This window comes from Amia ocellicauda, chromosome 20 (genome assembly GCF_036373705.1).
Source record: "Amia ocellicauda isolate fAmiCal2 chromosome 20, fAmiCal2.hap1, whole genome shotgun sequence".
Taxonomy (NCBI): Eukaryota; Metazoa; Chordata; class Actinopteri; order Amiiformes; family Amiidae; genus Amia; species Amia ocellicauda.
Window position 1 is genome coordinate 13,940,050 of NC_089869.1, and position 14,102 is coordinate 13,954,151.

The window sequence follows — 14,102 nt, forward strand, 5'->3', positions numbered from 1 at the left end:
CTGTAATTGTCTTGTCAATAGAAAGTCTTTGGGGGATGGGAGGAAACTCACAGGCACAGGGGAACATGCCACCAGGCATGACACCCAAGCAGAGGCAAATTCTAGGGTATGTGGGGGCCCCAGGTAAAATAATTCCTGTCGGTGATTGGGGGTGGGGTGCGGCGGTGTTTTCTCCCGTGAGAGCGGGGAACATCATGCATACCTGACAGATATCCCTGGAATTGTTGTAGCTTCATATAGAAGACTATTTTTCACAGGTTATGAAAAGTCAAGATGTATCCTTTTTGGACAGCTAGTTTACAACTACATTAGAAGAAAACAAATATATACACACACACACACATATATATATATATATATATATATAATAAAAAAATTAACTTCAACTATATATGTCAGTTCTCTGCTAAAAATCAAGTGTTATGCATGTAATTTATATTTTAATCTAAATGTGTTGTTGTATGGGGGGACACTAGTTTTTCACAGTAAATTGTCTTTCTTAAACTGCTGAAATGTGTTTCGTAACAGGCATAGTCACTGAGTGCTGTTTCCCCTGTGAGTGCTGTTTGCCACTGCAGTTGCTTCATCGCTCAGTGAACAGTCACAGGTCTCCTGGGGGGATGTCTCCACAGTGCTCTTTACAACGCAGAAAAAGAGGCACAAACCAAGCTCTGATGCTACTGTTTATTAACCAATATACATCCCTGTAGACAATTGTATTATTTCTTCTCCTGTAGTTTTAAGTGAGGTGGCTTGTTTCGCATGTGTAGTGGGCTTCAGTATTTCAGTCCTGAATCCAGCATGTTGTCATGGTTACTTCCACAGGAAGAGCAGACGGCCGAGTGGCAACCGCTGTTTTCTGCACCGTTGTTAGCACTTGCTGCTGCAGCCTTAGGCCGAGGTAGCAGCACAGCACCTGCCACTTACACAGATGACTATAAAACAAAACGAAGGTATGGTTGTGGATTTACATCAAGACAAAACAGAAAACCCAGCACTGCAGTAACATATATATATATATATATATATATATATATACGTTTGCATTATTTTGACAGATAACTACAAGTATAAGTAGAAGACATGGTACAGCCTAGGGAGCGCATGCGGAAGCACAAATTCACAGATGCCGAATTGGAGGTTTTGATCGAAGAAGTGACCCAAAGGGAAGACGTGTTGTTCGGCTTGCAGGGGAACCGACTGACAACCCGGGAGAAGTACAAGATGTGGTTTGACATCACAGAGAGGGTTTGTGCCACTTCAGGGATTCAGCGCTCCATCAACGAAGTCAAGAGGCGCTGGCAGGACCTGAAACGCCGAACCAAAGCCAAGGTTGTCGAGGCGCAACGTCACATGCCTCAAAACAGCCCTTCCTCCCTTTTCCTGACCTCCATGGAGCAGAGGGTCTATGACTCCTTGAATATCCACACTATTGTCAAAGCTGAGGAGCAAGATACAACCAGCATAAGCAGCCTTCCTGAAGGTAGCGTCAAGCTTTTCACACTTATTTGCCACTGGTACGGCAGTGATATGTGGGTTTGCTCTTCTTGGTGAGTTTCCCAGGCCCTGTCACTTTTTTCTGGTGGACACGGTGTTTCCATTCTCAGCTGGTCCCTATGCAAGATTAGCAGCAACACAAGGCCAGGAGTCAAGAACACATGACACCCGTTGTAGTGAAGCAGGGAATAATAGGACCTGTGCCACAATAGCATGTCAATCTTGGCATGATTTTAAATGTTCACAGAAGCATTTATTCAGAGCTGATTTACACATCATATGGAAGATTTCACTGGAACTGTGGAACTTTGATCCATTATATCTTAGTAATATTTTAAGATTGAAGTTAATTTCCTACAATTGCCATTTCTAGTCAGCCTGTGCATCTGAATTGTATTGATTTAAAAGTTTTCAAAGGCTTACTTTCACTGCATATTGAAGTATTGTGTAAGTAATCTGTTTTAGTTTTTCTTGGCATAACTATCCTTACAGTAAGAAAATTAATTTGGTATGGAAAAACATTTCCATGAAATAATGATTACTTTGTGCTGAAAGAAACACTAGATCAAATGTTAGTCATGATCAAATTAAATTACAATATTAGGGTAGGCACCTTCATTTTCAGTTTTTGTTCTGATTTATCGGCTGTATGTTTGATGTCATTGACATGCATTATTTTTTTAACAGACTCTTATATTGTCACTGTTGTGGACACAGTCTCATCAGACACACCTCAGCCTTCAGCCACAAAAGCTCTTCGCTGTGAAGTTTCTCCACTGGCACCTGTACACAAAATGGCTAACACCTACACAGAACAGTCTGGCTCCATACCATTTTCAAATCATGAAATTAACATTGTTAACCAAGTACGCACCACGCATCCATTGTGTAACAAAGCACAGACTGCACCAAGCCAGGGGTCTCCAGCCAGTGAGACGGTGCAGGGCTCCTTTCCTGGGCTGAGAGGCCCTCTGAAGGTCCAGAGCCTGTCGAGCTCCAGCAAGATCATGTCATTGGGGTCCTTTGAGCAGCAGCTCCTCAGGGCTCACCGTGAGCAAACGGCCGCTCTGAAGGATGGCTTCCACACCCTGACCAGGCAAAACAGACTCATCTACAGAGAGATGTGTGAGACCAATAAGAACATCGCCCGCATCGCCTCCCGCATCGCCGAGAAGAACGAGACGGTGTCTGACCTGGCTGAGGAACTCATGGGCATCCATCACAAGATCACCGAGAGCATCGATGCCACCAACTGCCTCCAGGACAGGGTGATCGACCTGCTGGCGACGCAGCAGGAACGCTCTGTTTTTGTTGTGCCCAGTGCTGTTAAAGACCCTGTGCCTGCTGCCTCCGTGACACAGCACGAGAACACTGCCCGGAAAGCAGAAAAAAAAGACTGAAAAATATATTAAAATTAAAATTCAATACAAAGTTTCCAGTCAACTTTATATGGAATATAAATTGGCAATTTTGCTGCAGATGTTATTTTTACTGATGTACTTAATTATATGAATATGCAAGTACTATCTTTAAAATGTATATTGGTATCTTACCCAGAATTATATATATATTCATATTGCATTTCATCTTCCTGTTTTGTTTTCATGTGTTATTTGTTTTTATTATTCTTGGCAAGAGATTCATGATGGTAAAGGAGCTATCACTCAGAGCAAGAGGACTGAACCAAACTTTTCAAGTGAAGGGGAAGTTGTCAGTCAGCGCTAGGTTTCGACCAGACTACAAAACCAGCTAATAATAAGCCAAACTAAAAGGGCCCATGGAGCTCTTAGTGCACTCCACATATACTTGTTCCTCTTTTTAAAACAATTGTAAGGAGTAATTGTATTTATTTATTTGAGTTCTCCAATTAGTATGTAGTTAATAACTCAAAGCATATTTGGCAGAAGAGAAAATATGCTAACTATACCATTCTCGCAGCTCGGTCGGCTGCTCGTTTACCTGTGACTTCCTCTGCCGAACAAAGGACCATAATATCGATCAATTAACCAAGACATAAGTAATGAAGTTGAATTGCTTTAGTCAGGCTGGTAATATGAAATATGATCAGTCAAGTTTATGCATTGAGTATGTGAATTATTATTATTACTCAATTTCTTAGCAGACACCCTTATCCAGGGTGACTTACAATATAAATATGAATATGATTGGTAATATACTCAACAGACTGTCAGTAAAATATTTATTTGATTTGTCTGAGCAGGAAATGCCACAATAGGAGAGGTTACAGTGTGTAGGAGTCTGAACACAGTGCCAGTGGAGATCAGAAGTTTAGAAAAGTTTACATTTATGATGCAATTTGTAGGTGGGTGTTTTACTAGGCCACTGAACTAGATGTGTCCAGCAGGAATTTGAATAACAGAAAACGAGACATTTCAGTGGAAAACCTACCTATATGAAGATTGTTGAACACGTGTGAACAAGTTGAACTGGCAAGCGCTACAATTTCAAGCTCTGGGAAATGTGACATCAAATCAGTTGCCCATCTCAGATGCCTAGCGGCACAAAAGGGAAGACATGATTAAGAAATATTAAAAGCTAATTCAGCATATGTTTACATTGTATGTATTGTATACTGGTTGAAGTGTAATAAATATAAGGAATTGTTTTAAAGAGAAACAGTAGTTACATTATTTGTAGGGCTTTTTCACCATTACTTATTATTATTAGCAAAACAGTCTGGTGCCCTGTCATAATATGTTATCTGTAATCATATTTGCAAGGTACAGATTTGTAAAGAAAGCAGTTTTAATAACACCTCATATTAGCACCTGCTAGAATGCCTACATAGAACGAGTGTTTGAAATAAAACCATTATCTTGCTCTCCTACTATCGGCATCTTTACTCTGATGTTGCTTTGAGTAATTCTATTGTTTAACCTTACACTAACCACAAACTTTAGTCATCTTCCTATATTTATTTTCTACCACATTTTATGACTGTATTGGTGTTGTTCACCATTCCCGGGAATAGCAGACTCCTGATTCTTAGTATTATGTTGTTATACAATTTTCGTTTTTACATATTAATAAGTGAGACAATACGTATGAGCCTATGCAGAACTATGCTGACGGTTGTGATATTTAAATTGAATTTGACCTATCCCTTTTCATACATAAACAGAAGAAGACACACAAAATGTTTGAACACCTGCCCAGAAATCAAGTACTGTTTTTTTACTTCTGAGAAATGGTATGTCGAGAGACAATACTTTAAACTCCGCAGACCACTACAGAGAATTTCAGTTATAACTGCATGCCAGATTTCCTGTACTGTACCTACTGCGCTACTAACTGCGTTTTTACAACACCATGAAAAGGGAAGTGACCTGACCAAATAAAAATAACTACTTTTCTTACGTTTCTTTGCTACTGCTCTGAGAATTTGCAGATTGAACAAGGTTTCTGTATTACCGGTCTCAGGTCCTTTTGAGCTCTCAAAAAACGGAACCTGGGTTTAGTTCTGCCAACACATGAGTGAAAACTAAATGGGACAGATTCGGTGACACAACTTTCACATTGACAGCATATCTGTTCTCTGTTTGGACTGCATTCAATGCCACCTAGCTGTGTTATGTCATGGTTTGTGATTATACACAGTTAGAGCCAATATCCCTTTAAAGTCAAGGCAGGATGCAATATTTGTGGATTCTGGACGTTTTTTATTCCTATAATAACTTAGAAATTATGATTCTGTTAGCGATGCAGAACTGGTTTGATATAAATTGATATAAACAGGCAGTGTGACAGTTCTATAGTGTTGGTCAAAACCTTCTAAATTATTCCAGATCTCAATCCTCCCCCCGGTAGAAGTTTTGTCTCTATTCCTTATTCTCTCACAAGTTACTTTACTAAAGAAAGCAGTTTGAATACAGCTAGAACTCAGCCATACACCCCTATTCTCCACTCTCTGCATGTGATCTGATTAGACAGAATTATCTTTCAAAATATTCTACCTTTACCCCCCCTTTGTTCCTCCATAGGCCTATTGATAAACAAAGCCAAGCCGTGTGATGGAGAGAGTTATCAAGTTATAATGTGGGTGTGGGATTCTTGGAAGTGAAGGAGGAGCTTAAAACTTTCTGTGTAAATATATAGTTTAGTATACTGGAAAGTCTACTTTACATCACAGGAACAGATACCGAGGGAACCTGTTTGCTGAAATTCAAGCCTACATGCCTCTTGCCTTGGTAAGTAAGATGTGAGATATATATGGCAGATAACCCACGCCATTGTTTAAAGGTTGATGATTCCTGTATGATTTATGTCAGTCTATGGATTTATTTTATAAATAGGGGGAAGGATTCAAGTATTTGAGTATAAAGAACTGAACTTTATTTATCTTAAATAAATACAAATATGGGAGTGTTGGACTCTTGAGTGTTATATTACCTGAACATGGAAATCAATTACTAACCTGTACTGTTTGAACTCAATATCTCATTTCACACAGACGCTTCTCTCATTTTCATCCCGGTTCGGACTGTCAGTTCTTTTCTGGGATTAAAATCGTTTTGCTGGATCCATCAAAAATGCACCAAGGCCGTATGCGATTGCGACCCTGGCTGGAGGAACAAATCAGATCCCAAAAGTATCCTGGTGTTACCTGGCTTGATGAAGTAAGCAAACTTTATGTGTGACTTGGCGTTCAATTGTTGTGCAGTCTCAGGCCTTGAACACCTGCATTATTTTAGTTAGATAATAAGAGTAGACGATTCATCATAATTTACTGCCAATTTGACATAAAACAGGTTTTTTAGGTTGCACCTAAACTGAATATACACGATAGAGAGAGTGAAACTATTTCTAAAATCTTAATGCATCAAATCAGACTGATGTATAGAAGCAGGGAAGGCTCAATCAACCAATCAAGCTTTGGTTATATAAATCAGCTGAGAAGAAAATCACATGTGTTGACTATCGGGCCAAGAGCTGTCCTATCTCTGTATTAGCCAGATATAAATTCTGACAAAGGACATTGTAGACATTAGATGGAGCAACCTCTAAACACATGGCATTGCACTTCTGAACAATAATGTATTACCTAAATGCCAACATATAAAGGGAGTTACTTAAGATGGCACTTTTGATATGTTGAAAAATAATTAATGTGTGTGGTTAGTAATGTTTATGGTTTTCTGAACATGTATCTCATTGTCGATTTTGTTTGTGTGCGCACATTTTGCTATTTAGGGCAAACTAACCTAAACTAAAATTATATTCATTAAAAAATGATTTTACATCACTCATTTGTAGAGGGAACATAGATACTTTGTAAAAAATTAACTAGAACTAATTAAAGTTATGCACAATGTTGTTTGACACGTTATCTTCACAGAGAAGGCCCATTTCAACTACAGCAATAACCACAATAGCCAGTCTTTTCATGTTATTAAGAAAAAGTTTACACACCCTTTGCAAACAATGAGGCAAACATAACATTAAAAAAACAGATATACATTTTCAGGAGTTCATATAAATATACTTTGTTAAAACTTTGACCACTGAAATGATTAGAGAAGCTGAATGTTTCTCAATAATTCATGTTAGAAATCATTAAAGAAATTCTTTGTCTCTCCCTAGTTGTATATTTTTTTTTATAAGAAAAGCTGATTTCATTTGAGGTGAAGCTTACAAGCTTCAAATCGCTCACATGATATATAAGGAAAGAAAATGTATTGTTTTGGGATTTTACCTGGTAGATTTTTCACGTTCTACTACATACCACACGACACGACACTGCACTGAATGTAAATCAAATATCACAAAATAAGGAAATGAACAGCAAAGTGATTTTCTTCCCTTTAATCTCTGTCTTAGACTGCGGGAGTATTTCAGATCCCGTGGAAACATGCAGCTCGTCACGGCTGGAATATAGATAAAGACGCCACTCTGTTCCGAAACTGGGCAATGCACACAGGTAAGGAGACAAGCCTGGACCTTACTGTATTGTATAACGCTCCGTGACAGCTAAATGGAAAGTATGTTTTCTCTGTGACACAGATATTGCTGTGTTCACTGAGTATGTCAGGGGCATGTTCAGAAAAGGCCCTCCGTGTGATCACTCACAATCTTTGACACAAAGCACCAGCTGCTTTAGTACACATCACATTCAAATTTGTACTTCAGTATAATTTGGCTGAAAGTGGATTTCAATTTTGGGACTGGTGCACCACTGTGAATCCACCCCTGTATGTAGCCCGTTGCTCCCAAAGAGGAGTGATCGCATTTCCATAGTATGCCAGAACACCAGTGAAGGTGCCCAACTCACAGTCTGATCAAGGCATTTAAAATGATTATTCTTCTCTTCTCCACTGTCCTTTTGTGTCATTTTTGCCTTTTGTAATTCTCTCATTTCATCGCTCAGCTTGTGCTTTAAGAAAGAAGAAAACATTTTCTTTTGATAAATCAATATAGTTGTAACAATTCCTATATTTCCCCTGCTGCTGGTATCTCTCCCATCCTTTTAAATTAGCTTTCAAAAATGGCATGGAATTTGCCAGTTTTGGTACAGTCTGGAAGCAGGACAAGACCAAAACTTAACTATTCTAAATCATATATTTTTGATTATTTAGTGTGCATTCCGGTGTTGATGAGGTTTCTCAACCAAAATAAAATCAGGTTTTTGTTAATCTCACAGTTGCTGTGGGGTCATACACAAGTACATTTTCCTTGCCGAATGTGGAAAGCTGTTTTTATTTATAAACCTGGTTCTGGTGAAAAGAAAAAAAGTATATTTAATCTAAGACAAAACACCTGAATTTCAACAATTTAAATTGTCTGTCACTGGCTCCTGACCAGCAGACCTGCCTCATGATAGATTTCAACTTCGTCTTCAGCTCTAGGCAGACACCTTGTCTGCTGGTTTCAAAGACATCGATTATCCCTAGTCTCGGAATATTCTACATAAAATAACATTGGGTAGTCCAAGAATAAGGGTAACCTGGCTTTGTGAACCCAGCATACACTCACCTAAAGGATTATTAGGAACACCTGTTCAATTTCTCATTAATGCAATTATCTAACCAACCAATCACATGGCAGTTGCTTCAATGCATTTAGGGGTGTGGTCCTGGTCAAGACAATCTCCTGAACTCCAAACTGAATGTCTGAATGGGAAAGAAAGGTGATTTAAGCAATTTTGAGCGTGGCATGGTTGTTGGTGCCAGACGGGCCGGTCTGAGTATTTCACAATCTGCTCAGTTACTAGGATTTTCACGCACAACCATTTCTAGGGTTTACAGAGAATGGTGTGAAAAGGGAAAAACATCCAGTATGCGGCAGTCCTGTGGGCGAAAATGCCTTGTTGATGCTAGAGGTCAGAGGAGAATGGGCCGACTGATTCAAGCTGATAGAAGAGCAACTTTGACTGAAATAACCACTCGTTACAACCGAGGTACGCAGCAAAGCATTTGTGAAGCCACAACACGTACAACCTTGAGGCGGATGGGCTACAACAGCAGAAGACCCCACCGGGTACCACTCATCTCCACTACAAATAGGAAAAAGAGGCTACAATTTGCACAAGCTCACCAAAATTGGACAGTTGAAGACTGGAAAAATGTTGCCTGGTCTGATGAGTCTCGATTTCTGTTGAGACATTCAGATGGTAGAGTCAGAATTTGGCGTAAACAGAATGAGAACATGGATCCATCATGCCTTGTTACCACTGTGCAGGCTGGTGGTGGTGGTGTAATGGTGTGGGGGATGTTTTCTTGGCACACTTTAGGCCCCTTAGTGCCAATTGGGCATCATTTAAATGCCACGGCCTACCTGAGCATTGTTTCTGACCATGTCCATCCCTTTATGACCACCATGTACCCATCCTCTGATGGCTACTTCCAGCAGGATAATGCACCATGTCACAAAGGTCGAATCATTTCAAATTGGTTTCTTGAACATGACAATGAGTTCACTGTACTAAACTGGCCCCCACAGTCACCAGATCTCAACCCAATAGAGCATCTTTGGGATGTGGTGGAACGGGAGCTTCGTGCCCTGGATGTGCATCCCACAAATCTCCATCAACTGCAAGATGCTATCCTATCAATATGGGCCAACATTTCTAAAGAATGCTTTCAGCACCTTGTTGAATCAATGCCACGTAGAATTAAGGCAGTTCTGAAGGCGAAAGGGGGTCAAACACAGTATTAGTATGGTGTTCCTAATAATCCTTTAGGTGAGTGTATACATATTAGGTCTTTTTTTCTTTTACAGGGAGATATAAACCGGGCATTGACAAGCCAGATCCCAAGACATGGAAAGCCAACTTCAGATGTGCTCTGAATTCCCTGCCAGACGTGAAGGAACTGCACGACAAGAGCATCAAGAAGGGGCACAATGCCTTCAGAGTCTACATGATGCTCCCCTCCATGAAAGCCCCCAAACGAAAGAGAGGTAAGGACTTTAAAGTGGAAACGAATACAAAGAACATATTATAATGGCTGCAAATTGAATTATGAATTATAACTTAATAGCTGACAAATAACACCAGAATATCCGACACTTCCTCTACGTTCTTCAAGTACATTCTTGTAAAACAATATAATAATAATAAAACATTTATCTGAATGCAAAGTTTAATAATATTGATCTTTCATCTTGGTTTAAGACATTTACAAATCTGTGGAGATTAAATGGAAGCTCGATTCAGAACAGGGGCTAGGAGTAACATGTAGGGAAGTGGGTGTCAAGCTGACAGTGCTGTGAAATTAATATTTTAGGAAAACAGTCCCCCAACTGCCCTTATCTTACATAAACTGTGTTAGACACGGCTGACTTCGATAGTCAAGCTTAAATAGAGTCGCTAAGGAGTTATACAAGTTTGAATGTTTACACTTGTGCTGCTTGCAAGCCGTTGAAAAGCTTTCAGGAAACGTAACAGCCACTCAACCTGTTTGTAGCAAATTACCCCTGAAATGATCATTGCCAAATCGTTAGGTAATCTTACAATATGAGTTTTATGAGAATCCGATGCTAAAAAGACAGAACAAACAATACACCTTTATCTGACATCAACAGCTAGGTGGCTGCAAGGAAAAAGTCCTGCAGAGAAGAAACTAAATGAAGAAATTAAAGAACCAATGAAGTGATTAAAAGTGCACTTTTATCCCTGAACGGTTTCAGTATGAGGAGATACGTCTACTTCTGCTTTCCCTGGCTATACTTAATACTGACACAACTTTCCAGCAGATATTTGTGCAATATAAGACAAATCTGGGATAATTTCAATTGAAATTAAGTTATTCGCCATGTTCTCTCCTCTAGGTTTGAGGGACCTGAACGATGATTTAAGAGACGCTGGCCTATTCCCATACTCAGAAACCCTACAGACAGACGGCTACTGCCCAGCTGATAGATTTAAAGGCAAGTGCTCTTATTCCTCAGTAAGCTGCCACAGGCTTGGCGATCACATAACGAAAGCATCAGTTATTTTTTAAAATCTCTTTCACAGGATGACTATTCCCCCCTACTCTACACTGTCCTGCACATTTTATATTTTTGTGGACATGCCATTTGTCTTAAGGTGTTATGAACTAATAAGTCTGCTTTTATTTGAGATTTGTCTCCTTTAAATGTATCTCAAATAACAATGTATATAATGACTCCTAATGATTCCTACAGACATTTCTGGACAGACCTTCTCCAGATATATAGCAGAAGAAAGCGGATATAGCCCAGGATTTGACCATACCAATAGTAGCTACTACCCGGCCCTCAACTTGAAGACAGAACCTGCTGAGCCCTTGGACCCACACGGTTTCTATCCCTACGGTAAAAATGGTACGAGCATTTTCTCGAGGGTAATTGCAACATAATAACACAACTTCACAGACTGCTGTCATTTAAATGATTAGAAATAATAATAATAAAAACATAGCAGGTCTATTTTACTGAATGAGAAATGAATGCTGTGTGTTAGTGTCTTGTTATATATTGCACTATTCTTAAAGATCATTAAATCATAAAAAAATGTTATCCCAGTTGTGACTTACAGCAGGAGAAAAACAACTTGCAAATGGAGAAAAAGCTCTGAATACATTTTAAACCTGAGCAGCCTGGGACACATAATTCCTTGAAGCAATCCCTGATGGTGTTTTATGTTATCTTGAACAGGAAGTATGGAGAACACCTTGGGAGAAGACGAGCATGCAAAAGCTGTATTAAAGGTATCTGCAAATTCTGTATGGTTATAACTATATTATTTTTGGGGGGGAGTATGTACTCTCTTTTGATTTAAAATTAAATGAGTAGAAAAAATATGCAACAAACTAAATTGACTAAATGTTTTTATTGACTACGTATGAAATACATATAACTTTCATTTTGTGTATAAAACATCATGACAGATCTCTCTCTATATATATATAAACCCTGGAATTAATTAAATCTTAAATGTTATTGTTCTGACAACATCCCTTGAATTACACAGATAGTAGATCACCTGAAAAACATGGAGCAGTGGAATGATTCCTGGGGCGCCAGCAAACTCTCCAGGCAATTCCCAGCACCGTGGGTTAGTCTTTACAGTAAGTGTCTCAGTCAAAGACTTCTCCATCACAACATTACAAGCACCACCGCCAGGAAAAGATCTAACAGACGTGATTCTGAGGTCGTCAGATATCTCATTTGGTAAAAGCCTCAACTGGGAGGGCAGCTTGGGCCCTAAAGTCCACACCTCACTTGAATATGCGCTGGGCACAGCCAACTTGAACTCAAGGGGCCACACGCAATATATATTTAAAAAAACAACATATTTTTATCAAGATTTCAGTTACTTTTTACTTTTAGATTTCCCTTATTTTTACTGAAATTATAGTGTCATAAACCTAAAAGCATATTGCAAATAATTTCATACTGGGATGTGCAAAGGTTTTGTTCGTCATTTTCAGCACTATGCTCCTGGCAGGTCTCGTTCTCAGTCTGAGTGTTTGCTGATCACAATCTTCTGTCTATTCAGATGACGGGGTCGGCTTCTCAGGAACTTCGATGCAGGCCGACTACTCAGTGTGCAACGAGGAGCAACGGCCCTATATCCCGGAGCACTTGCGCACACATGCCAACATGATTTTCCACAAGTAAAAGATGAATTAAACCAAACATGTATCTACCTATGACTATACAGCTGCCTGGATTAAGGATTCAGACTCATCCCTGAACCTGGACCGTAAACTTGAATCCATGTCCGTATTGAAAGCGGCTTGGACAACTTTTCACTGGAACAAGCCCCAAAACGAACAAAACTTTCTGGTACAGAGGGGCATTGTTTTTCACAGCACTCCTTACACTGACTTCAGTAATGAGATACTGCATTGTTTGAACGTCTGACTGAGCTAAACCACAAACCTGGAAACCAGGGAAGGAACAAGCCCGAACAGAACTCACTGCTCCATTTCAGCCATGTCTTCATAATATGATCAGGAATATAGCAAAAGCTGATACTGGACTTTCATATGAAGCAACAGGAAATGACTACATAGCATTTCTGAAGATTAGTACAAGTACGATGCAGTGTTTGAAGAGGATGCATTACAATGTTCTTATATAAAACTGAAAACCACTTTAAAATAAACATTGCAGTTTATTTTATGAATGTTCCTTAAACTAAAGCTATTGGTCAGTCTACAGAAAGCAGTGTGACGTGAAGACCAGACTCAAGAACATCTCAATGATCAACCAGACTCTGAAAATGCATCTGAAAGGTGTCTTATAAGCAAGACATAAACTGGACATATCGATCAATTATAGGCAATACTTTTAAAACTTTTTATAATAATTGAACAACACTGGTGTGAATACTATGAAATGCAGCTTTCAATAACTTTTTAGGCTGCATTATTTCAATCCACAAATACTTATCTGAGCCACTGAGAAACAGACAAGAACCATGCTGATAAAGAACAGCAGTGGAAACAACGCAGATATGTTCTTGTATTTGACAAAAAATACCGAAGTGTTTACTGGAATTAAAATAATATTACAATCTATCCTCCGTTGTACATTGTTCTCCTTTAAGAACGACACGATTGAAATAGACTCTCAGCCTGCTTTTAATGCCTTGATATTGCTGAAATATTTTATCCTTTTTAGTTCTATAAACATGCACAATTCTCTGCCTCTGTGACATTTTAGTTACCCATCTCATATATTTGGGAGTTCTAATGTTCCACATGTTTGTATATGTGGAATTTAAATAATTGCTGCAAATTAATATCTGTTTTGGGTGAGTATCACACCTGATAGACTCTAAAGATGTATTTGTAATAAACCATCAGGGGTGATCACAAACAGCACCAAATGTGTATGAATAGTAAACAATCAGCCCATCATTTTAAAGTGTTATTAGTGATCTTTACCGACAGATTATCTTCTGTGCCTGACCTCATTTGCAACCCTTTATCACTGTCTAGCGACTAGCCTGAAAGCATCCTGCTTGTAGGCATCTGAAGACTGAAAGGCAACTCCACAGCATCAACATTAATGAGGCATTAAGGGTAAAATATAGCATAAGGTTTCTACTGTGTGTAATTTGTCATCATGAAATAATTTCAGCTGTGATACAGGCTGCCACCCTAAACCTGAACTAG

At 39.1% G+C, this 14,102-nt stretch overlaps 2 protein-coding genes across 2 annotated transcripts; both read left to right on the forward strand.

The window, feature by feature from the left end:
- Positions 1 to 531: 531 nt before the first annotated feature.
- LOC136716134 (myb-related transcription factor, partner of profilin) lies at positions 532 to 4,260 on the forward strand. The gene is made up of 3 exons (XM_066693633.1): positions 532 to 953; positions 1,059 to 1,483; positions 2,185 to 4,260. Exons 2-3 carry the CDS (start codon positions 1,084 to 1,086, stop codon positions 2,895 to 2,897), a joined length of 1,113 nt encoding a protein of 370 aa, XP_066549730.1. The 5' UTR covers positions 532 to 953; positions 1,059 to 1,083; the 3' UTR covers positions 2,898 to 4,260.
- Positions 4,261 to 5,635: 1,375 nt separating this feature from the next.
- irf1a (interferon regulatory factor 1a) lies at positions 5,636 to 13,502 on the forward strand. The gene is made up of 9 exons (XM_066692927.1): positions 5,636 to 5,705; positions 5,969 to 6,134; positions 7,336 to 7,435; positions 9,733 to 9,912; positions 10,783 to 10,881; positions 11,140 to 11,298; positions 11,632 to 11,684; positions 11,948 to 12,044; positions 12,476 to 13,502. The coding sequence occupies exons 2-9, from the start codon at positions 6,048 to 6,050 to the stop codon at positions 12,595 to 12,597; spliced, it is 897 nt and encodes a 298-aa protein (XP_066549024.1). The 5' UTR covers positions 5,636 to 5,705; positions 5,969 to 6,047; the 3' UTR covers positions 12,598 to 13,502.
- Positions 13,503 to 14,102: the final 600 nt, after the last annotated feature.

What these genes read in the sequence shown, in the direction of transcription:
- LOC136716134 (XM_066693633.1), top strand. Translation starts at nt 1,084, where the DNA reads ATGGTACAGCCTAGGGAGCGCATGCGGAAGCACAAATTCACAGATGCC. An exon ending in CATAAGCAGCCTTCCTGAAG is followed by an intron (nt 1,484 to 2,184) that starts GTAGCGTCAAGC and finishes TTTTTTTAACAG; the next exon opens with ACTCTTATATTGTCACTGTT.
- irf1a (XM_066692927.1), top strand. Translation starts at nt 6,048, where the DNA reads ATGCACCAAGGCCGTATGCGATTGCGACCCTGGCTGGAGGAACAAATC. An exon ending in AAACTGGGCAATGCACACAG is followed by an intron (nt 7,436 to 9,732) that starts GTAAGGAGACAA and finishes TTTCTTTTACAG; the next exon opens with GGAGATATAAACCGGGCATT. An exon ending in CCCAGCTGATAGATTTAAAG is followed by an intron (nt 10,882 to 11,139) that starts GCAAGTGCTCTT and finishes TGATTCCTACAG; the next exon opens with ACATTTCTGGACAGACCTTC.